Below are 26,079 nucleotides of genomic sequence, written 5' to 3'. Positions count from 1 at the left end.
CAATTATGATGAATAAAGCCGGATGAAATTTTGTTAAATATGGTGAATTTAGCGATATATCGCCCAAAAATCGATTTTTCTCGATATGTCGCTTGTCAATTTTTCGGCAATATATTATCAACATTTGGTATATGTCGTGTCGCTAGGGGAGTGTGTCTCCCCCGCAGTGACAAGGCGATATATTGCTCTATATCGGCAATATATCACCGATACTTTGTACCGTGGACACAACCTTAGTGAGATTCTAAGCAATCATATCCAATTATTAAAACTAAACCATAATTAACAACAACTTTTAAAATTAAAGGGAAGACATTAAGATACCTTCCCTTTCTGCTTTTCAAGTTCCTATCCAGTCTAAAGAATCAACCAACGTAATGTTAATATTATATATATTTCTTACGTGGCAGGGAGCATATTTCCATGCATGCACGCGTTTTCTTTGAGTACGTAGAGTGCAAAGTCTATATAAATCAACTTTTATCTTGTAATTTATCATCTCATCAGCTCTGGATCCAAGAAATTAATTAATGTTTTGGGTTTATTAACCGGTCAAAGAAACCGAGTAAGGAAAAGAAAAACACGGAGAGAGAGAAGTATAGTGAAGTCAACAAAGCACTTTCAGGTTCCATGACTGCCGTGGAGAGCTGTCTGGAAAGCTTCAAACCTAACCCTGACCATGGAACAAATGATGGTAAGGTAACAAATTGTGGTTGTGGTTGATAAATCATGATGGAACTCGTGTATCGCAACCAGGGTTGATATTGTTACAGCCAAGCTCAAAACTGAGACAGCTCAAGAGTTGAATGGTTACGGCAAAGAAAATTTTATCTATCATAAACACAGTTGGTGAATATGAAGTCAAAGCGAGATTGTCCGTTGTCAATTTAGTAAAAGATTCTGATATGAAGTTTAGCCAATTCAAGAATTGAAGAAATTAGCAGCACGATTGGACTTTGTTGATTCTGAGTGGATGTTGCGATTCATAAATACCTAAAATTCTGTTTTATGTCGTGGAGGAAGAGGAAGAGGAAGAGGAGGAAAGTCTTTTCCTTTTCTTGTTTTGATCAGAGAAGAATACCGATCGACACTTTAGGTTAGGGTCAATTTCTCCCCTAATTACAAGATGGTAATGGAATTTAATATAAAATGTAAATAAATAATATAAAATTTATAATTTGCTTTGTAATATCATTGTATTATTTCTTTTATATATATATATATATTTGTTTGCCAAACTCGGTTTTTTAAACCAGTGGTTCGACCCGCAGTAATGTAAAATCTCAAGATTATTTTGAAAATTTAAGAATAAATCAAATATGTCTCATCACCATTTAACTAAGGCTCTTTTTGATATCATTTCTCATTCTCTATTATGCCTATTTAAAATAAATAAGTACAATAATTCATTATTGGTCAATAATGGAAAATGGTTTGATGAATTTTGTCAAAAATAAATTTTAGAATGAAAAATAAGTTTGGTATGTCAAAATAAAAGATTGTTAGAAAATGATTGTTTTTGCTTCAGTGCAGCCAATGGCTGGATGGGTAGCTATACTCTCACCTTAATCCAAATCATTTAATTCAACGGCTCAAATGTTGGATGGGTGTACGGCTGCCCATTCAGCCGTTATGGCTGCAGGTGCAGCCGCTGCACGCAAGCAAAGCCCGAAAATTATAGTGAGCAATTGAGAAAAGAGAAAAAAGAAAAAAAAATATATGATTTTTTAAATAAAAGAATGTTATTGACTATTTCACTCTCATCTTAACTATAAAATTTTAAGTAAACTTTTGCATAAATGAAGAGAATGAAATTCTCACCATAATTCATAATAGACAAAAAGTCTATTATAGATGTTGGAGGCTTTTCTATTATTTTAAATAAAAAAAATTTGATAATAGATGTCAAATAATTTAAAATAATAAAAATTTCATAATTAAAAATGATAATTGATACCAAAAAGAGCCTAATAAAATTTAAGGACATAAATGCATCATTATTATGGACAAAGTTTAAGATTTGATTAGTAAGTTAAAAAAATATAAAGGATAAAGTAGTGATTAAGCTATAGTATGTTGGAAGAATAATAATTTAGAGGCGGAACCACAGTGGGGCCCGAGGGGCCATCCTCAGGATTCTTCTTTTTTCTTAATTTTTTTCTTAATTTTCTTAATTTTTTCAGTTTTTTCTCTTTTCACATATGAAATATCACTATTTACCCCCTTCAATATTGAGAACTTGTAAAATAATGGGTATAAATGACATTCCTAATTAAAAACTAACTACTCAATCCCTATTTATTCTCTCCTCTCTTCTTTTTCGTAAATATCACTATTCCCCCCCCCAACCCGCCACCCCCATATTGAAAACAACTTTTAAAAGTAAAATAATGAATATAAATGTCAATCTCTTCTCTTTTCTTCTTATTTATTCTCTTTCCTTCCTATAAGGGTGGGTAGGAAAATTTGCCTTCCTATAAGGGTGGGTTAATTAAAATTTAGGAAAATTCTTCTCCACTTATTTATCATCTTTTTTTTTTTATTCTTTTTATTTGATTTTATATTCTTTGTTTCTTTATTTCTTCTACAATTTTGATTATTTGATTTTATATTATAAATAAAATGTCTATAGTTAGTAACGTAATTAACTACCATTGGTTTGCATCTCAGAAAAAAAAATTGATTTGCATCTAACTTTTTAGGGTTGAAGTCATGTATATATATATATATTTGAATTGTTGCTTTAATTTATCTATATTTTATAAAAAAAATATTATTATCAATAAATTATCTTTTTTTTTCAAATATGTGTGGGCCCCACAAAATATATGTGGGTCTAATCCTTAATATAATAAAATATTTCAGAAGTAGGACCCCCAATGGGTCTTATTAGGGCCCACATAATATGTGTGGCAAAAAGCACTGATGCTTTCCCAATTAAAAAATTATCGACTTTTATTCTTGGGTCCCTCAATGTTGAATCCAAGTTCCACCCCTTTAGAAATTATCAATAAAATATAACATAAGAACCAGATTTGCATCCAATAATGTTTAGAAGCTTTCTCTTGAGATTTATCCAAAGATCGGATTTGATTCCTGATTGCGTACCTTTTCAACTCTAAAGTTTTTTTTTTCCCCTTTGAAAGATATAAGAGCAAAATAATTAACCTATTTGATATCAAAAGAGCTAAAAGATTTTTTTCCATTATATCATTTTTCGGTCGAATGAAATTTTATTATTATTGTTTTATTTATTTATTTATTTTATTTTTTTGGTACTAGTCATTATATTTCTATTATTAATATCATATAGAAAGACCGGCAGCAAACTTGCAAATACACAAGACATGGGAAATCAACTATTTATTATGGGGGCAAGTTTGACCTCACCCGCCCTAAGCCTAAATAAAGCTTGAGCTAAAGATTTTGGCCCTGAAGGCGAGTTAGGGCCAAAATATTCTGGTCTTAACTAGGGCCAAAGGCGGGTTTGAAATTACTTTTTGGCCCGTGGGCCAGTCCCGACCCGTCCCTGATTTTGACATTAATTTTATCATAATGTTTGATCTCAATGAATTAGGAACATGGACAAGAATAGGGTCATTAAGGCCAGGGCTAATCAAGGACAAAGACATAACCAATCCGGACGAGAATGAGCTTGACTTTAATCCCTACACTTGGCTCTATAAGGCTTAAAGCCAGGACAATAATTCTTGGTCCTAAATTAAAATCAAGACAACAATGAGCTTAGATTAGAATATTAAAGACTGGACTTGGGATTGTAAAAGCCCAGCCCAGCCCGACCGTGTTGCAGCCCTAACTATTTATAGGAAAAATTGTATGCTATGCAAGGATCTAAAAGTGGTTATGGTGCATAAGTTGTAGTATGCCATATGGCATATAAATATCTAATTGTAGAAAATGCTTGGGTATTTTAAAATCCTTCAAACACACTCACACATTGAGTCCCTAGCATCTTCCTTTTTTTTTCTCTCTCTCTCTCTCAATTAAGTGACAAATCTGTAAAGATGGAACTAGGGATTTCAAAGAGTGCATGCAACAGAAGAAAAATATAAAAAGAGGAAGAGAGAGAAAGGAAACCAGCATTTTACCCTTTTTCTCTTTTATATTTTTGTCCCAGCACTCCCAAAAGTTAAACCCGTAGAAACCAATCTAGAGAACAAGCAACTAGGAGGAAATTAAATAAATTTGTGATTTTGTTCAGTCTTATTGATGCCCTTATGATGACAAAATCAGCAAATTCCTCGAACATAATAGCAATGGTTTTTGCTTTGGTAAAAATTGATTCAAATTCCTTGTCTTCCATCATATGTCCTCTTCTTTGTGGAATACCTCAAATCTTCAATAGATAGGTAGAGAAGAAGTGAGAAGAAGGGGGCGGGAGGATCTCAACTCACAAGTGTATGGAGATGATTTATTTTTATTCTTTTTAATCAACTTTATCTTTATTTGAAAAAAGAAGAAAAAAAAATTTATGTTAGGGAAGGGCCATTAATACACTATTAGGGAGAGTTAAATCTGTGTGACCTCTTTACTAAGAAGTGCTAGCCATCTAAATAATCCTTTGATGGTAAAAAAATGTTCAACCATTCTCCACCCTTGGATCTTACCATCTGCAGGCACTGCCTGACCCTTTGCAGAGCGGACGATTTTAATCTCTATTTATATTATAGACCAAAATCCCAATGCATGGCTGTAATGGTGAGGACCTTTTCGGCATTTTTTGTAATCGACCTGTTCACTGACAATGATTTGTTCTATTCAAGCTGGTTGAATTAGGAGTTGCTAATACCTTCTGAGGAGCCTCAGTGGTGAGACCATCTCTGCACATCTTATATTCTGAAAAATCTCTTCCAGTGGTAAGTTCCTCTGCACTCGGAATGTCCACAATCCTTCAAGGTATCATCCATGGGCAACAAGTAACCATCACAATCAAAACAAACAAAAGCCCTGCATGACAGATGCAATACCAACCACTCAATCTCCCCCTTCATCTTCCTGCTGATAAAACACTGGGATCGGAAACAAGAGCTGAAACAGAAACCATCAAAATCCATCTTTAATTGACAAGATGTGAATGATTCAAAGCAAGATTCAGCTGCAGCAGGAAAAGAACTAGGGACTTGGGAAAGCATCATTTTTTTAGCTTAATCTACTCACCATGGCAGACGGTATCAGGTTGATTAAACTGCATATTCAACTGTTGAGATTGATGATCAGGGAACCAACGGGCGACATTAAGAAATAAATCAACTTCAACATGAAACCAACACAAGTCAAAATAAAATGTTAAGACTAAAGAAGCTCTATAAACAGAGAAAATATGAAACAATTGGAGAAAATGCACAAGACAAACTTGCATTTTAGTATTACATATCCATATATGTATACAAAAACGAAAATGAGAATCAAAGAATCAGGAGATCGTGAAATAATCACGTATATGCGAGAGTTTCCTCAATCTCCTAGCTGATATCTGAACACCCAACTTGTATTTGGAAATAGATCCTCCAGCTTCCACCCTTCCATTGGATAGTTCATCAACCACCCATCTTCAGTGGTCCCTTCCATTCCCAGAAAAAACCATGATTGACACAAACAAATTGAATAGACATTGCTGTCAATAGTTTCACAGCTCAGCAACCTGTTTTTATGGATCCAATGAGGCAGTTGCAAGGATAATTACCTGTTCTTGGACTGACAGTAACAGGCTTTTCATTGTTGCCTATGAGGGATGGGACAGATAATCCTGCATAGAAACGAACACAATCCTTTCTTTTTTGGGGTGGGGGTGGGGGTTGAGGATCAACGTAACATATGGGGTGAAATAAGACACCCAAAACATAACATTTAAGGTATCTATTATAATATTTTATAAAAAATGATGGACCTCAACATAATAAAACAAATGCAAGTACACAAGACTAACTTACCCAAACAAGAATTACTGGGAATTTATTACGATGCAAATGTTACAAAGCCATCAGCAGTGTATTGTGTATATTTTCCTCCCCTCCTGCCTCATCTAAGTGGTACTAGTACTAGGTTAAATTAAACAGTAATAAAGATACAGCCTGCAATTCTACTGTTAGTAATGTTAGACATACAAATAATGAAAAAACTTACATGAACAACAGTAATATGCATTTTTATCCAAGTTTCCATTTTTGGGTGACAGCCAACTGAATCGTAGGAATAACTACTTCCCATCACCCAGGGAAAGATCGTCAGTTGTCAACTGCTTTCAAACTGAGGTTTTCGTCTTTTCTTCCCTTCAGGGGTGCATCTAACCCTGTTGACCCTTTCAAGCTTTACAGAGAACTTTTCACTTGATGTCGAAGATTTTACTGATGAAGCAAATTCCAGGGCAGATGAACTGGATTCAGGATGTTGTTTTCCAGCTGGTTCGTCTCCCTTTTTTTTTACATGAACTTTTCTCAAAGGAGATCTTACCCTCTTTCTCAGTGAACATAACTTCACTCTCTCCCTTCTGTTGTCATGACCCACAGGTCGCACATAAAATGGATTCTCAGCCGTATGACATACAGGCTCACCACCAGAGTCACCTCTATCGAGATCTACATCTCCATTGTTCACCTGGAAAATGTAATTGATAGTTGGAATGGGTAATAATAGTACATCAATGGAATATGATTACCTTTCCAAGAGAAGAACATATTGCTTACCATAGGCATAAAGTCATGCCATAGGTCTATAAAGCAAAATTGCTTAAAAGACTTGAAAACTGACAGCACCATGGAATCTTATAGTAAGTCCTAACTTAGGATGTTCCTATGGCAACAATCCCAAGCACCAACACCACAAGTTAAAATTTCCGTATCTGTTCAAACTCAGCACTCTCACCTACATGTCCATCTTGGTAATGTAAATTTGGGAATGGTCAAAGGCAACGGTATATAGGGTCCTAAAATAGGGTATGACTCAAAACCCTTCCGAAATCAACACAAATTGCCAAACAATCTAAATATAGAAAATATAATAGATCTATGTGTAGCCAAGAAGCTTGAAGCAACCAACACATACTGCCACAAGGACAAGCTGGCACTCTAAATTTAAAAAGTATAACAGACGTTTCATTTTCAAACATTAAGAAGTGATTACCAGTTGCAAAAGTGCAGAGAAAGTCCTAGCAACATCATGTTTTTCTTGGCCTCTAACAATGTCCATGAACGAAATGCCTTCTCCACTATCCGCTTCCAAGGAAAGTTTGCCCATGACTTTCTCACCATATTCATGAATATCAAATGGTGCATGAGAATTCTGTCAAAACATATCTGGCAACTTGAGAACAAAAACAAAATTATTAGAAAGTAAAATACATGGAACTTACTTGCTCTTCCAGGTTCTGCTCAATTCTCTGTTTCCATGAGGAAACCCGAGAAGCCAATTCAGACTGCTGCTCATTTGCTGCAATGCTAGCCAGTAGAGCATCCTGTACATTAAGGACAAATCATGTCTATAGAGGTAAATCAAAATTAAAGTTGTACAAAGAGGGGACCATAGGTGAAATTCAACAAATGTGGACACAGTAAATCTAGAACCTTGGACCATAGAAGTTAAAAATGATAAGATCATCTAATAAACACAATTATGTCAAATAGACCAAGGCTGCTTATCCCTAGAGTACAGCTTTGTAAATAAGTAACAGTTGGAATAGAAACTACTACAAAGGGCTATTTGAGTAAACATATACAGTTACGAAGTTTTTTTTATGGATATAGAGGGTATGCTGATCAGCGAAAACTTAGCAGGAAATAAAACATGGTAGTTGTTGAGAAAACCGATTCGTGATAGAATGGCTTGAATGGATCAATGTGATCTCAAGCCCTTTATTTATAATAAAGTGAAAAGAGCACTATTACATAAATACCCTCACTTGCACAGTAAGAAATAGAAAATGACATGAACTAATACTCACTAATACAGTTGAACTCCTAATAGAACTCGACCAACACTCCCCCTCAAGTCGAGGCATAGATATTAGTCATGCCCAACTTGCCTAAAATATGAAGGAAATCTCCTTTCTTCAAACCCCTAGTGAAAACATCAGCCACTTGGTCTCTAGACCTCACAAAAGACATGCAAATGAGCCCCTTGCTCCAGCTTTCCTTTGACAAAAAACTGTCAATTTCAATGTGCTTAGTTCAATCATGTTGCATAAGATTATTAGCAATATTAATGGCATCTTTGTTGTCATAATACAACATCACAAGGTTTGGAATTTGAACTCTCATATCTTCTAGTAGACCTTTCAACCATAGTAGTTCACAAACTCCACGAACCATCGCTCTATATTCAATTTTTGTGCTAGATAAAGCTACCACATTTTGTTTCTTATTCTTCCAAGTAACTAGATTATATCTAACAAAGGTAAAAAAAACCTGATATTGACTTCCTGTCAAGAGACCCAATTCAATCTGCATCAGTGTATGCCTCTACCCTTAGATTGTCAGTTGGTGACAAAAGTATTCATTTTCTAGAAATTCCCTTCAAATATTGCAATATTCTAGTAACCGCCTTCAAATGAGCTGAATATGGATCATGCATGAACTGACTCACTATTCCCACAACATAAGCGATGTATGGCCTGATGTGGGACAAATAAATAAGCTTCCCTACCAGCCTTTGATATCTTCTTTTGTCCACTAATTCTACATCTTTCTCCTTAAGTTTAGCTCCAACCTCAATAGGGGTATTAATTACTTTACACCCCAACATTCCTACTCCTGTTAACAAATCTAGAACATACTTACTTTGGGATAGGTATATGCCCTTCTTTGATTGAGCCACCTCAATTCCTAAGAAGTATTGTAATTTCCCTAGATCTTTAATCTCAAATTCTTTGCCAAGAATGCCCTTCGGCCTTTGTATTTCCTCACAGTCATTCCCTATGATGACAATATCGTCTACATAAACAATGAGAAGTGTGATATTGGTACCGACTTCTTGACAAACCAGTGTATGATCAGCATTGCTTTGCTTGTACCCAATAAAGGTCAATGCCTTCTGGAGGCATCCAAACCAACATCTAGGAGACTGTTTCAACCCATAAATTGACATCTTCAATTAATAAACTTTTTCTACAGTATTGTCATTAGAGAAACCATGTGAGATCTCCATATAGACTTCTTCATTTAATTCCCCATGCAAAAAAGCATTCTTTACATCTAGTTGGTCCAAGTTTCAGTCTTTGTTCACAACTACAGACAACAGAACTCTGGAAGTATTCAGTTTTGCAACAGGGGCAAAAGTCTCCAAATAATCAATCCCATAAGTTGGGTAAACCCCTTTAAAACTAGTCTAGCCTTCAACCTGTTGACTGATCCATCCATATTTTGTTTTAACCAAAAACACCCATTTACAACCCACGAGTTTTGTGTGATCAACGTATTCCACTAAAACTTAAAGAACAATTCTATATGACCGTCATTCGACCAACTATGATGTACAGTGCAGAGTGTTGGACTGTTAAAAAGAATAATATAGATAAACTTACTATAGCATAAATGAAGATCCTGAGATGGATGAGTGACAAAACTAGGAATGATAATATAAGGAATGAATATATTAGAGTTGGTTTGGCAATTGCAATCGTAAGTTATAAGCTTCAAGAAAGTCGTTTGAGGTGGCACAACCATGTTCAACGGAGACCTACAAATGTCTTTGTACGAAGAAGTGATATAATCCAGATTGAAGGAACTAAAAGAGCTAGAGGTAGACCTAAGATAACCTTAAGAGAAGTGGTGAGAAAGGATATGCATAGCTTAGGCCTTGTATCTAGCATGGCCTCAAACATAATTGATTGGAAGGCAAGAATCCATGTAGCCGACCACATTTAGTTGAGACAAGGCTTATTGTTGTTGGATTTTTTTTCCTGGAGGAAGTGTCACTAGCTCCCAAGAATCATTTTTCTTCATTGCCTACATTTATTCTACCATAACTAGCTTCCCATCTCTTATCAACATAGGCTTCCCGCAAACTTTAAAGAATAAAGATAAATGATAGAGATGATATAAAAGCACGGTAAGAGTCAAACAAAGAGTCATAAGAAACATATTTAGCTAGGGAATGTTGAGTATAAGATCCAACTCCTTTTCTAACAACAATAGGAAGATTGGAAGAAGATACCTCTAGGGGAACAGTAGAATCTAATTCTAGAGCAAGGGACTGAAGTGGTAACATGTCACTTTCTCCATCTGCTTTGATCGATTGTAATTTTTCATTTGATAAGTCTGCACCTCCTTATTCTGGTCAATTTCGTTTTGAAAGACCTCAATAGTGTGCCTCACAAGAGTGGCCTCCCCCTAACCAAGTTCTTCACATGGTTCAGAAAACGAAGAGGGAGAATTAAAGTTTTCAGGTTTACTAGCCGAAGTATCCTCCTAGTCAAGAAACTCTTCCTAAACTCCTAAATTATGTTGTGGTGGTGTGTGGGAAGAATGTCTAGAGTTGGAAAGAACACCTCTCCTCTAGGACTCTCCCCCTGGAGAGGTGTATAGAAGGGCAAGACTCATTAAATATTATATCCATTGACACAATGGTTTTCCTGGAAGGAGGATGATAACATTTGTACCCTTTATGAGTAGCAAAATACCCCAGAAATATGCAACGTAGGCCACAGGGAGCTAGCTTATTCTAGGGGGCTGTGATGCTGGGATAACACATACATTCAAACACCTTTAAGGAATAACAAAAGAAGAGACTCCCTGGAGAATCTCATTAGGACATTTAAAACCAAGTATCCGACCGGACATCCTATTCATAAGGTAAGAGGCAGTGAGTATAGCATCACTCAAGTATTGGTCAAGGGCATTCATAGTAATCATAATAGAACATGCGATCTCTAATAAATATCTGTTCTTCCTTTTGACAACCCCATTCTAGCCGCCGTATTAACACAATTTTTCTTGTGTATTATGTCAAAGTCAGAGAAATATCTCTGAAATTCACTATCGATATACTCCATGCCATTCTTATTGTGAAGGATCTTCACAGTGGCATTGAACTGAGTTTCAATCATATTATAAACATCACGAAAACATCGAAAAATTTCTTTTTTTTTTTTTTTTTGGTTTTAAAAGATAAATCCGTGTAAAACGAGAGTGACAATAAATAAAGTAACAAAGTATCTATAGCCAGTAATAGACACACGTCTACAAGGGCCCCACACATTAGTATGAATTAACCCAAAAAGAATAGGTTTTCTATTATGAAGAGAAGGTAAATAAGTAGAATGAGTCTGCTTCGCAAAAATGCAACATTCACAAAAAAAATATTCCTTATTATAAGAAGAAACTAAATCAAAAAATATTTTCTTAGGTGTTGCTAGAGGGGGTGACCTAGCCTACGGTCCCACTTATGAAGGTCTGACATTATCGAATGGACATGATGAGAAGATGCAACCAAAGCAGAACTAAATCCTCCAATCGGCTCTAGCAAATAAAGTCCATTGTCTAGTTTGCCACATCCAATCTCCTTCTATGTTATTAGACCCTAGAAGACACGGTAAGATAGAAAAAATGTCACTTTACAATTCAAGTCATGTGTAAGACTACTGATAGAAAGAAAGTTAGTAGAGAAAGAGGGAACATTTCAAACTTTTGACAAGGAAAGAATTTGTATTGGTAGTAGAAGAAGCAGTAGTAGAGGCTGAACCAGCAATAGAAGACTACAGAATACGTCGGAGAGTAGCTAATTCCTTCTATGAAAAAATAATGTCTACAAAGGGTGAAGCTGGAATAGTCTCAGAGAGATTAGCTTTTGGTTTTCCTCTTCTTTTTGCCCTTTTTTGCTCAAAATCAGCAAAGCTTCCCATGGAGCTTCCAACAGTTGGTCTTGGTATGATATGGTTGGTAACATTGCTCACACTTAGACAATTTCCTTAATCAAATCTGATTTGGTGCTAACAGACTGCAGGGTTGATTTTCCACAATAAGAGCATGAAGCATGGCTAATCGACGGCTTTCGTCATACTGAACAAGGGCATAAGACTATTCTAGTGTAGAAAAAAGGAGAACGACTTAATACTTGTACCCTGATCTGATTATACTCCACATTCAAACCAGTTAAGGAGTCATAGACCCGAATCTTATCAACATGCTCCTGATAAGTACATAGTGATCCAACTCCTACCAAAGAGATCGCAATTCAGCATAATATTGGGCCACAGTCAGTTCCTTTTAGGTAGTCTCATGAAACCTCTTTCGTAGATCATAAGCATGTGCATCATTCCCCAACTGTCCATATGTTTCTGTAGCCTTCCAGATCTGGGTTGTAATATCAAGTAATAGGTATCCACAGGCAACATTTAGATGCATGGAATTTAAAAGGAAGGACATGATAAGAGAGTCATTCAAAATCCATTTATCCTAAGAAACACTTGTGGTGGTAGGCTTGATAGCGGTGGCTGCAACGTATACAACAAGTCCTCCACCAGCAATAGTCAGGTATGCAGATCGAGACTAGATTAAATAATTTGTTCCATCAAATAATACCGAAAGAGGAGAAAGAGTAGGATAATGTTCGGAGCCAGTGGGGGCAAGAGTACCATCGGTGGTTGCCATATTTGCCAAAAAAAAACTTGTTGTTCTTCAATCTTCACCCTTTTTAAACAACTGAAACGTCGCAAAACTGAATAGCTAAACCACCCAACTAGAGGTTCATAGGATAGAGGACAACATCTTTATTTTTTCGAAAGAGACCTTTGGATATGTGAAAAATGACAAATAAAGCCCCAAAAATATGAGAAATCACATATAAACCCCTGGATGTATGGAAAATCACAAATAAACCCTTGAATTTATATGAATTTACAACCAAAAAAAAAAAAAAAAAACAACAACAACAACTTAGATATATGTGAATTCACAAAAGAGACCCCTGGATATGCAAATTCACAAAAGGCACCCCTAGTCTAGTCTGGTCCATGCGAGTTCAATAGATGCTGGTTTTTTGGTTTGCTTTAGAATTACAAAGTATCGTCTTCAACCTTCGACAGAGACCATCATCATCTGGAATCCTAGAATGAGGCGATCAATGGTTTTGGAATGAATTTTATCTTCCTCTAAAGGTATCGATTATGGGTTGGAAGTATTGATTCTTCAAAGTATATTTGAGGTGATGGCTGCCGGGTGCAGGCGATTGGATAGTTGCAGATCTTCGAGGCGATGGCCGTTGTTGAAGGCAATGGTTGTTGTGAGGTTGTTGATGGCAGTGGCGATTGGAAAGTTGCACGTCTTCGATGGCAAAGGTGATGGGGTAGGTCTTCAATGGCAGAGCGACGTCTCTCTCTTTTTGGCTTTTCTTAATCAAGTTTTGACTCTGATGCCATGTTGAGAAAACCGATTGTGGTAGAATGGCTTGAATTGATCAGTGTGATCCCAAGCCCTTTATTTATAATAAAGTGGAAAGAGCACAGAGCACTATTACATAAATACCCTCACTTGGGCAATAAGAAATAGAAAATTACATGAACTATAACTCCTAACACAATTGAACTCCTAATAAAACTCAACCAACAGTAATGAACCAGCTATATTGATCAGAGTCCAATCTACCCCATGACCAAACAATTTTCTTGCCTTTAATGTAGTAGAATGATGGAACTTATGCCAGGGAAAAATAAAAAATTCTTTATGTAAGTATTCTAAGTACTTGCCATACAATCTCTATACTTGATTTGGAGTTGAAATGCGGACGGACAAGCTCTCTTTTTCTAAGGGTCAAAAAGAACAAAATCAATACAAGTAAAAAGTCTGGCAGAAGTTCTATGAAGCTTAATTTCTAAGCTCATGATTGACAGGGTTCCCAAAGCTCCTTGAGAGTTAGACTAAATATAAAGTAATAGACTAATAAAAGAATTACGCTGAGCATGTTTTCAATGCAAAGATAAAATTGGAAACAGGCTGATAAGCCTCTAATGGGTAGGGTGTATGTATAGGCACAAGAAGAAGAAGAGCAGCACTGAGTCATCCGCTGCTACAGGGGATCATTTGATTTACCTTTAGCTTATGACAAGGAGAGAGAATGTGGTCCAGGTGGCAAGACAGGATTGGTTAGACTACAGCAGTTAGTTAGTAGGGCTTTTGGGGACTATATAAAGGGAGAGAGGTGAGGGAGGGTTTCTTCTTATGCGTGAAGTTTATAGTTAAGCAAGGAGGTCTTGCAAGGGGGAGAACTGGGTTCTCAGGTGAATATTAATGGCTGTAATTACAATTTTGAGTTAATTCTAGTAATTCAGCTGTTCTATCAACCTATGCTTATTTCCCTAGATTTTGTATCTTGCCAATGGCTTATTGAATGAATTAAACGCCTGTTTGCTATCAATTCTGCGTGCACTGTTGATGTTAATTGGGGTCCATAAGAGGAATTGTTGCATAGAGATTAGGGGTCTTAACACGGGCAGTCCTTAATATCCTGATAATTTGATAAGAACATGCACACAGGTATTGAAATACTAACAACAAAATAATGCCATATGCTTGGTGTAACAAGCGTCAGTGTTTCCAGACATCACATGACAGATCTGAGCTACCCATTTTCATGTTCTTTTCCATCTAAATGCCTGTTTTTGCTACAACTAAATACACAGGGCTCATGAACATCAAACACATAAATTGTCCACCAAACCACCAATCTTTAACTTTCTATCAGTCCAAGGAAAATTGTCAACTTTCAACAGTTTCTTGGTGCCAAAAAAAATGAAAGGGATGGGACAGGGGGAGACAACACATTGTAGCAAGAATCAATCACCTAGAAGATCCAAGATAGTGAAATCCAAAAGTTTGTCATTGTCATTATGATGAATAAAGACAAACATATAGAGAAGCCTATGCTAACCAGGTGTGCACGGCAAAGATCTTGAAGGCTATTTGAATCATCAACTCCATAAGCCTCATTGTTATCGAAACGAGCAGCAGCATCCCCCTGATGCCAATATATATATCCATAAAAATTAATCCAAAAAACATAGATGCTTATGATATGTGAACTTAATCTTAAAGAGAATATATAACATGTTGAACCTCTTTGTCACATAAAGGTATTTCTGGATCGAAGTAAGTAGTCTCTGGCATGTTGATATCAGCTTCCTCAAAATCAGATTTATCATGATTGTCATCCTCATCGTCATTCTCGGAGCTACTAAAACTATTGGTTATCAGCCCTCCTAGAACAAGTGATTGTCGTAGCTGCAAGCATAACATAAATAACCATCCTAAAAACATAAAATAGATGAAGAGAAACATTACAAGCCATACAAACAAACCTTCTCATAAAGTGGAGGGGATTGAGAACCCAGTAACTTTTCTTGGGCATGGATGTGTGCCTCCCAAATTTCAGCAAATTCTGAATCTATGGTCCCCTGAAGTCTTGCAAGAGGAAATTGTGCAGTTAAAGAGACCCTGGTAGAGCTCGTCTCCTTCCTTCTAACAGGTTTTACTGTTCAAAAGGATAAAAAAGAATCAAGAGTCATTATAAAACTAATAACAAGATAAAAGCTGAATGAAACAGAAGGGTATTCTAACCTTTCTTAAATGGTTTTATTTTCAAATTTCCAGGGTCATGGGGATTTAAAGGCTTCCATGGATCGTCGTCATCATCATCATCATCCATATGAACTGAATATCCACCATCCATTTCATCATTACCAACAAAAGCATCACAAGTTGGAGGTTCCGGGAAAACATTGTCAAAATTAACTTCAGCATTGATGTCAACACCAGGATCTTGACTGTTATTTACATCCTGAGTTTGTACAAAAGATGACTTATTAGGTGCACCTCCAGATTGTCTAGTTGGAGATAAGAAGCCTTTCCGACCCTTTGACTTCAAACTGCTGCCTCTATTGGGGATATTTTTTTGTTTACCAGGTTGATCCCCTTCCAGAAAATCATTTATTGCTACCGCATCAGAAGGATCTAATAGAAGAAAATCTTGGTACAAATCACTGGTGGCCAACTGCAACCGTATTGTGGTCCAGTCAATCAGTTGAATAAGAAACACAAATAATTCATGATTGGATCAACAAATGATGAATAACATTTTACCAGATAAGATTCTAATTCCCCAGCATCACCAGTCACGTCTAAACAATCGCCTTCTAACACAACTAAATTTGAAGGAGGCTTCACAAAATGGTGCAACACTTCATCTTCATTACAAGGTCCATCATCGAGGCAATTCTTAGCTTCCACTGAAAAACATAAGCAAAAGTCAAACAGCCAGCCAGCCAACCTGGTGAAATTTGTGAAAACCTCGTTGACTTACCTTGCACATCATCTAAACCCAGAAACAATTCATTTTCCTCGTCACAAACCATGTGGGAATCAACTCCATCAGGCTGGACTGAAGTATTCTCGGGCTGATCCTGATGCCTGTTTGAGTAAAAAAGAACAAAATTATCAGGAATATTATTGAAGAGGACAGAAGAAACCCCCATCATATTCAGCAATCCATATTTTAACATAACTTTTAAAAAGGTTATTAACCAATTAGGAAATGCATTGCAAATAAAATTCCAACTATTAGGAGAAAGCTACGTAAAAGCAGACCTGTCATTCTTATTACATTTGTCATATTAAATTCTGTAAAACTTCAACATCAGAAAAAATAATCATCAGCAGGCAGCATAATGCTGAAAACTCTACCCAAATATTTCTCTCACATTTCCTTATTTGATTTTCCAAAACCAGGCTTACACAAAACTGGTGTATCTTAGCTGATCTTGTCTTTCTCCAGAACAAAATTCCAATAAAACACATTTTTATGTGAGCCAACAGTTTCTTGTTAAAAGAAGGTGTCACAAATGGAGGCTTCAAAATTAAACTACCAGTAGGTAACTTCCATGCCCAACAACAAAAGATGTAGTAGACTTCTCATTCCAATCCATCCTCAATAATAACTGCTCATTTCTGTGGTTCCAACTTATAAAGACAATATTAATAATGGCAAGCAGTAGTGACAAGAACTTACTGGTAAAAAAATTACGTTGTCATCAAGGTATAAGATTTCAGTTTCTACCATGGTAGAAACAAAAAATATACCAGAAATAACCAAAATGACACTGGAATATATTAAAGATATGGCACTAAAATGTGGTCCATATAGGAAAGGCCAAATGCAATGTTGAGGACTCCTTATTTTACATACCATATTGTAGGAGCCAATATTGAAACCGAAATATTTCATCAATTTTTGACAATTCAGTCAACCATGATTGTCATCACTATAGCATACATGCACCATCGACTCAGGCAAAAAAGAAAAAAAGGGGCAGAAGCAGGGGAGAGGATTACCTAGCCATGCATTTGTACTGCACAAATCAATGCAGAAAACTGATGAGGACAAAGAACTGTTGGATTTTGTACATGGGATCCACATGGTTCATAATTCATAAAGAACATGCCAAGCTCTGATGACAAAAATTCAAAACCTAAAAAGGAAGAAAGGGGAAAAGAAGAACCTGTAGCAATCATATGCTTCCACCAAGTAAACACCAACCTGTAGCAATCATATGCTTCCACCAAGTAAACACCCCAGCCCCTTTCCAACCTCTTCCCTACCCACACAAGGATCCCCTACCCCGTCATCTCCAGCCTCTCCCCGTGCCCCCTGTTCTGCCCCCTTGTGACCCCATCCCCTTGCTGCCGCAACACAGAAGCACCCCCCCCCCCAAAAAAAAAAAAAAACCCTGCAGCACCCCAGCCCATTCCCCCTAGCACCCACAAGCTTCCCCTTCTTCCCCACAGCAGCACCAAACCCCACCCCAGCAATTCCCTATTCACCAGCCCCTTAACCTCCTTTTTTTCTCCCTATAGGATCGAACCAACCCCTAGGCCTCAGCTCTACTGCTAGTTTCTTAAATATGGCCTATTTTCTCCCTATAGGATCGAACCAACCCCTAGGCCTCAGCTCTACTGCTAGTTTCTTAAATATGCCCTATTTTCCTAGGTCTGAACAATTCATGAACTTCACCTTCTTCATCAAAATTTTATGCACTTCATCTTCAACCTCTAGATCAAAACCTTAGTTCATCCTAGACTCTCCTTACACTCTAAATCCATTAGAACAAGGTCCAAAATGCGAAAATACAATGCAGCAAGAACAGTCCCTTCTCCCACCTAGCCGAAACGCCCAAATCCTAGTTTTCAAATTTCTTTTTAAAATTCAGATCTCAAATTAGCATTCCAGCAGGGTTTCAAGGGTTTAAACCCACCCTACACCTCCTAGAATAACGATTATCTTTGCTGGAAAATCCTGGGCAGCCCTTAGTTTTAGGGAAATTTCTCAAAACCCTAACCCTAAAACTGGGTTTACATCAGTTATAACCATCAGATCCCAATTAAACCTTATTTGGCCAATCTGTTGTTGATTCCTAAATAAATGGTACAAGTGACAAGTAGGTTCAATCCAACATTTATGTCACATAATTTTCTGAGTTATTGCCAGTCCATCTGTTTCCCACACCAGCCACAGTACCACAATTGATGGTGTTGTACCCATCAGATCCCAATTAACCTTATTTAGCCAATCTAATAGTGATTCCTAAATAAATGGTACAAGCCACAAGTAGGTTCAGTCAAAAATTTATGTCACATAATTTTCTGAGTATTGCCAGTCCATCTGTTTCGCACAGCAGTCATAGTACCATCATTGATATTGCTACAGGCCTTAGTCTCAAATTGGTTCCAGGGTATATAGGTCTATTTTTGTTGCTTCATTCACTGATCTAAATAGGAAAGCATCTGGTATGTATCGTGAAACCAGCCAAAATATTCTCACTTTGCATACTGCTGAAACAAGAAATCTGCAATACTGGAGAGTTGCAATGTTTTGACCAAAATTTTTAGCTGTGTTTCGAAATTTGGTATCATTTCATCCAAATTCTTTGTACAGAATTGCATGGTTTCAAACAAATGGTGTAATTTTTCAACGAATTTTAAACCATGTTTTCAGTTTTGACACTAAAGAGATAAACTCCTAGAAAACCTCAATTTATGCTGTCCTTATTTATGATGCCTCTCTATTTAGAGACACAGCACAACACTGGCCATTCAGGCATTTAATTTTGCCAAATCATTTGCATATCTTTGTAATGAACACCGCCAAAGCCGAAAGCCAACTTGATGAGATCAGCTATATGGATCCAAATGAGACAACAGAATAAGTGTGTGCGAAAAAAGAGATAGGGGAAACAACATGGATATGCTAAATGGATGTTAAGAAAAAAGTTTTTTTTTTTAAAAGTAATTTAAAGAAAAAAACAAACTCTACGGTATTGCCCCTTCTTTGAAGTGAACTGCTTCTTAATAACATTCAAATACAGTATCATATCAACAATGATAAATCTTAAATGGCTTCAAGTCCTATGTTTTTGCACTGTTAAAGCAAATTCTAGTTGTTTTAATTGAATTGTTTATAGTACTAATCTTGTATATACAAGATCATACAATTTAGCACATACCCTGCCAACCTAAGGTTCAGAGCTAAGCTAGCATTTAATATCTGCCTTTTGCAATCTAAGAATTTCATTATGTTTAGACCGCCACAATTTTTGAGAACTGGCTAGGCCTCTGGGGCTTCAAAACCATCGATGGAAACCAGAAATCAAAACCTTCAAAGTTCCAACTGAAATTTCAGATATCGTGAAATATTTTAGTTTCAATCCTCATCAAAACAAAACTCAAAACTCAAAACTGAAACCTTCAACCTTGGCTTCTTAAGGCAGAAAAAGTGCCTTCCTTTTTTCTTTTTCTTTTTCTTTTTTACTTTTTCTTTTAGCAAGCGCCTTCTTTATGTCCTAAGAACCTACTATTTGTCTTTTCTCCCAAGACTGAATTTAAGTGATAAGAAGCTTGTCTCTCTATATTTAGCTGCTTTTAGGATTGATTTACAATTTTTTAAAGATGGATCCCTTGAATACTTGGTAGATTTCAGGTACTTTACATTTCTTTCTTTTTTTTTCCTTTTGCCCCCGGGGGGTTTGTTTCTTTTCTTTATTCATCTTCTCTATTACATTCTATTTTCTATGTACGCTTCACCAAAGAATTTCATCTTCTTTTCTATTCACCATCAGAAACCTTGAATCCTCATCCTGTTTCAGACATTGAAAACCTTAAACTTAATGTTCCTTAAAATGAAAAGAAAAGAACTTCAAACTTAAGCCCATTGTTTCATCTCTTCACTGAAGGTTTCACCTCAAACAAGTTCAATCATACTCATCAATCACTATAAGATCTATCCACTTTGTTGTGAGATTTTTTATGCGCTGTTTTAAATTTTTCCATGAAGGCCACCATAAATCTCATTCATTTTCCCAATATAGAAAATGTTTATTTTTCATCAAACAATGTAAAATGAACAAGAAGGATGCTGCAAGCTTTGGATGAATCAGCAGCAGCAGCAGTCCATAATTTGAATTCCTCTATCTCCACTCTAGCACTTCAACACTGCATGGTAAGGGAGGATAAAGAGAGACGGAAATGGGAAGAGTAACCACCAACAACATCCCCAGCCTTTCAAAGTCTTACCACTTCAGTCTAGCACTTCTCCTGATCCATCATTTCAAAGTAGTCCATTGTAAGTATCTGGATCTTGTGGAAGGGCCTTTCCACAGCAGAACCCATCAAGTTCAGTCTATGAGTCCCCCTCTAACCTATAAGCGAAATTTTCTCAATCCAAAGTCGACTTCTGGTCAAAGCCCAGACTAAAGGAGCCTAGTACCACAGGGAGGATAACTGGGTAATACATGCCATCCCCGTATTAATTAGGAGCAATGTTGCTGATTTATTGTTGTTTGTTTTTGTTAACAATTCAGCACTTGATTTGGCACTTAAGTAAAAGTGGGGTTATAGAACAGTTTTATTTTATATAAAACTTGAAGATCCACATCTTCTCCATCTCAATTTGTTGTTTATCAGAAACTTCAGCTACTAGTTTATTTCTTCTTCTGCAAGGCCGCCTTCGATTTTCTTGATTTTCAGCCAGATGCAATCAATGTTTTCAATGGTGATTGAATCCTCCTCATGTGAACTTTGACCATCATCCCAAGATAACCCCCTCCCCCTCAAAAAAATAATTATAATAAATAAATAAAAATTCATAAACAGCACATATAATAAGCATGTGCGGAAAAATAAAATAAAATAAAAAGGAGCAAAAGTGTCCCTTCTTGAATCCTGACTGCTAACAGCCAAGCAAATAAAGCAAGCTTACAGGGTTTATAAAAGCTTAAAAAACAATATTTGCTAAAACCCACATAATTTTTCAAAAAGAACTAACCTTATTCTTTTCAGGAGAGGGACTTCAACCCAGGTCTCCTGAAAGGATGTCAAACAGCTACATTCCAGTTTGGTTCAGGCTAAGCTATGTACAGACAGAACTGAACTAAACCAGCTTGTTTCATGTATTCAGTTCAATGCGTTTATTATAAGTGTAATTTGATTTGCAATTGGTCAAACAGTGGTTTTAATTTACAAAACTCAAGGTCAAGTTTTTCTTGATCCTGGGAGAATTTATGATGACTAGCTTGGACCAATACAAAACCATTTGGGAGTCCAGACGGAGATAAACTGGGTCCAATTTGAGTCTTTGGCAAGTAGAACATTTTAGGGTTTTTATCTATTTCCATATTGGCATAAACAGCAATATTTTATTTTTGAAAGCTTAAGTAAGAGATAGCATTAGGATTTGCTATACTAATTACTTTGAATTTCTAAATCAGGGTCAGTTTTTTTTTTTCTTTCTTTTTCTTTCTTCTATCTATATTTATGTTCATGAAATTTTAAAATTAGAACTCGGAAAAAAGAATGTGTTGAATAGTTGCTTGTGATGACCTGTGTGGATCAAATTAAGTTCCCACTTTCCAAAACCATAACTGACTTATTTTTCCACTTTGGTTCAGTTCAAATGGTCAGCTCTAAATTGACAACTTCATCCCCTAGAAGGGTTAAGGGTGCAAGTCAGGGAATACCAACTTTCCCTATTCTAACACTCACACCACCTCCCCAACTCCACCCCCCACCCCCAAAAAAAAAAAAAAAAAAACAGGTGCAGCAACCATATAAAGCTAACAGAGATATTAATAGAATTCATGGCATCAGCCCAGCAGTATCTCCCATCATCTCATGTTGGAAAGGCTACAAGTGGACCTAAGCATGATGCCCAACTTGGTTGCTTCAATAAATAACGGGTTCTCAGTTTAGCAACAGGTGGAGGCGAGCCAGTGAAATGGATAGAGAATTGGTGCATTTTTGGGGGCTGATTAAGCGGTTAAGATAGCAAACTTGAAAAAGTGAGATCATAAAGTTCCAAAAAGTTTGTAAACAACATAAGTGAAGTAGCCTCAACAGGATGAGGGCCAAAATCCAAGATCAAATAGATGAACAGCAGTCCAATTAGGATTTGCAAAACTCTGCGGCTAAGGGATTCTAGACTGTTCAGACTTCAGAGGTTTTAGGGTTTGTAGGGTGGGTATACAGCGTTCGGTTAGAGGTTTTAGGTTTAGGGTTCTTGAAACATAAATCTGAACCTTGTTATTTTCAGTTTCAGGTTTAGGTTCCTAGGGTTTTAGGGTTTTGGGAATTAAGGGTTTCTAGACAGTAACTAGCGATGAGGTTCGGGACGAGTGCTAGAGGGAGCAGGGGTTGTGATTTAGAAGGGAAGGAAACTCTGTAGACAGAATGGGGAGATATGAAAATTTAGGGTTTCAGGTAAGGAAGGGTTGAATGAGGTAAAGGGAAACAGCAGGATGCAATGGAAGGGGAAGAGGAGGGAGGGCTAGGGATGGTTGCTTACCAATTTAGAAGGCTGGGGATGAAGAATAGATGAAAGAAAGCAGGACAACCAAGCAGCTGCAGGAGATTTCCTGCACTTGGAAACCCTAAGAACCCTACTCAATCCTTGATCTCTATCATAACTCTCTCCTCAATAATTTTATTAATCAAACTGCGACTTATTACAAGCATAGGCTGTATATTTTTAGCCTTTATTGGAGACTCCTAATAGTACTTAACATTAGAAATAAAATTCAAAAAGGACTTCTACTTATCTCAGTCTAGACTGACTCAAATAACAAACTGAAAACAGATCTAGATTCCTTATTAACACCTGATTATAACTAGACCCAGCTGGGCTCGAGTGTAGCTGCCAAATTATTAAAACACCTCTATGGCCAAAACATGCTCTTAATGTGGCTGAACTACCCTAGGCTGCTGGAACCCAGCCTAACTGTTCTTGCGGAGTTGCAGGCCTTGGGGGTGTTCTTGGGGTAGTTGTCGTGACCTACATCAACAAGTACCAGCTTTCTTAGCAGACACAAGAAAGCTCAAGAAAAACATTGGATTTTAAAGCAACGGCAACCAATTTACAGGTTACCGCTTGAAATTTTCTATCTCGAGAGACACAGGAATAAAGCGTAGTGCAAAAAGGAAATATCAAAGTTTCACGGATTGCTAAGAAACTAACTGGGGAACCTGTGTCCCCCCCTAGCATGATGCTGAAAAAAATGGTTTGTAAATGGACCCAAATGTTCTCGAACTGGAACTCACTTTGGAATTACAGAAAGGGATTATAAATCAATTAGACTTCGTACCTATTCTGAGAAATGAAACTCAAAGCAACCAAAACCAACGAATACAGATATTCCACTTTCCGGCTGTACACCTGAATAGAACCTTGAAGCACCAGAGCAGCTGAAAAAGCAGAACAAACAACAAACTTTCAAGGAGAGGGAAAAGCAAAGGAATAGGAAAAATAAGCCGTCCAACCACCGTACGCCGCGGGGAGTGGAGAGGGTTGGTGTAACGAAGGAAAAGAAGAGACAGTTAAGTACAAGAGGACTAAACAAACCTTCAGCGAAGTTCACAGATAGCTGATCATCACCTTCGCCAGTAATCTCACCAGAACAAATCTTCAAAAGATACTCTTCGAGGTTCTTGGCAAGATCAACGCCCCAATTGGACTCAAGGTCACGAAGCGGCTGCAAAATGTGGAATCTACCATTGCTTCCTTCAGAGCTCTGATCTGCACTGTCTTTCATCTTCAAAAGATTAAAGCAATCGCTCCATACTGTCCTATCTCCATAACTACCGAAACCCTAGATTTTGAATTTGGGACCCAAGGAAATGACTTCTAACAAACAAACAACCTTGCAATTGGTAATTTTGGTTTCAGGAAGAAGACTGATAAGTGATAACAAGTAAACTGGTATAATGGTTCAGAAAACAGAGGCGAAACGTCGAAGCAGGAGCGAGAGAGCAAGAGAAAGAGTGTACAGAGAGGAGTTTTGCAGTTTCAACTTTCGACTCTTCGTGTTCCCGCCTACCCAAACCAAATAATAATAAACTTATCAGTGAGAGAGTTTTATTTATCCTTTTCCAATATTACATCACGTTTTAAATTTAAAATGTTTTCTATGAAAAACGAGTTGAGCATAAGATTTCTTGTTAAAGGTTATTATAATTATCCTTCAAAATATTTAAATTACTTGCATCAGTGCTGATTATGATTTCTTAACCTTAAGAGATGTTTTTTATATATTTTCACCTCACAGGGTCTGATTTGGTAAATTAAATAACTCAAGAGGATGAGATTAGTTTTAAAGGTAAGGATGGCAATGGAAGTTTTCCCTTTTTTAAAAAAATTTAAAAAAAAATTGTGGAAAAGATAATTGATACTTGTACCATTTCGTTAGCATGCTACCACATATCACAGTTTTATGGATAAGGACTAAGGAGGATCAGCTAAGCTCCAATAGTATTTTTTGGATAATTTTTATATGGGCTCACTGAGGTTTAATTTATGTCATTTTTAGTCTAAAAAATTGAGACTTTGCATCTGTCCTTATTGTGCTATAGAAAAAGTTAGTTTTAGGACAAATTATTACTTTAATGACCAATTTATTCTTATTTTTTGATATTTTTTTGTAATTGTCATATGGACCCCTTGAGGTTTGGTCTATGTCATTTTTAGTCCGAGACTTCGCATCTATCTCCCATATGCTATAGAAAAAGTCAATTTAAAGACAAATGACATAGGGAGGCACTTTCAAAACCTCAAGGGTCCAAATGAAAATTACCAAAAATAATAATAATAAGGACAAAATGGTCTTAAAAGTGATAATTTGTCCTTAAATTTATTTTGTCTATAGCACAAGGGGGGTAGTTTCAAAATCTCAGTTTTTTTGTACTAAAAATGACATATACGATCATGAGGTCCAAATGAAAATTACCAAAAAAAATAAATTAATCATAAAAGTGACAAAGTCCTTAAATTAATTTTTTTTCTATAGTATAGGGGAGGCAAATGCAAAGTATCAATTTTTTTGAACTAAAAATAACATAAACCAAACCTTAGGGGGTCTAGATAAAAATTACCTTTTTTTTATCAATCCTAAGCTTGGGTTGTTGCCTCACGTCCATAGATGACGTATTGGGACCAAAAGTCCAAAGTTTGCCCGGATAGACACATACATTTTTTTGGTTACCGAATGGACTTGTACAACAACAACAAAACAAGTCCTATCCAACAAAATGGGATTGGTTACTTGAATTCTACCATTCTATAAATATTAAATTAAAGAGGTTTTAATACAAAAATGCAAGAAATTGACAAGCATAAGCTGGTTTTAATGGTGCCAGTCACCCCCCACACTGCTCAAGACTCACTCATAAAACATTCGATGCCCTCTCTACTCCATTGTCCCTTTATTTATTACCCCCAAATAACCCTAATTCTCTCTCTCTCTCTCTCTCTCTCTCTCTCTCTCTCTCTCTCTCTCTCTCCTCCACATGGCCTCATCCTAAGGTCCTAACACAGATCAATAATATGTACGAGCTTTACCATAACTCAATGATCATGTTTTTCTTCCGCAACAAGCACATCATGATTTATCTTTATAGTGGAAATAATAACACTGGGCTCTCAAGAAGTTCATCGACAAGGTCAGGGTGTGGTGATTGCACCCAAGGACTACTCCACGAAGTACCATCACTAAGCCCTATGGTGCTTATGTGGTGACACAAACATGTAGCTATGGAATAT

The 26,079-nt window shown here is 36.6% G+C and overlaps 1 protein-coding gene across 1 annotated transcript; it reads right to left on the bottom strand.

The window, feature by feature from the left end:
• Positions 1-5,844: 5,844 nt before the first annotated feature.
• Positions 5,845-24,390, bottom strand: HEB2 (condensin-2 complex subunit H2-like protein). The gene is made up of 11 exons (XM_089153598.1): positions 23,887-24,390; positions 23,630-23,729; positions 16,306-16,412; positions 16,086-16,231; positions 15,564-15,996; positions 15,305-15,477; positions 15,063-15,227; positions 14,878-14,964; positions 7,370-7,471; positions 7,141-7,299; positions 5,845-6,615 (listed from the first exon to the last, which is right to left on the bottom strand). The coding sequence occupies exons 1-11, from the start codon at positions 24,074-24,076 to the stop codon at positions 6,253-6,255; spliced, it is 2,025 nt and encodes a 674-aa protein (XP_089009724.1). The 5' UTR covers positions 24,077-24,390; the 3' UTR covers positions 5,845-6,252.
• Positions 24,391-26,079: the final 1,689 nt, after the last annotated feature.

Source organism: Hakea prostrata, chromosome 4 (genome assembly GCF_041222555.1).
Source record: "Hakea prostrata isolate BN-2017 chromosome 4, UWA_Hpros_2, whole genome shotgun sequence".
Taxonomy (NCBI): domain Eukaryota; kingdom Viridiplantae; phylum Streptophyta; class Magnoliopsida; order Proteales; family Proteaceae; genus Hakea; species Hakea prostrata.
Note: the sequence above shows the minus strand (reverse complement) of the source record. Positions and strands in the feature narration are given on the sequence as shown.

Coding starts and splice junctions, on each gene's coding strand:
- HEB2 (XM_089153598.1), bottom strand. CDS start 24,076: ATGAAAGACAGTGCAGATCAGAGCTCTGAAGGAAGCAATGGTAGATTC. Junction 16,232..16,305: donor GGGTTTAGATGATGTGCAAG/GTAAGTCAACGA, acceptor TATGTTTTTCAG/TGGAAGCTAAGAATTGCCTC. Junction 14,965..15,062: donor TACCTTTATGTGACAAAGAG/GTTCAACATGTT, acceptor TATTGGCATCAG/GGGGATGCTGCTGCTCGTTT.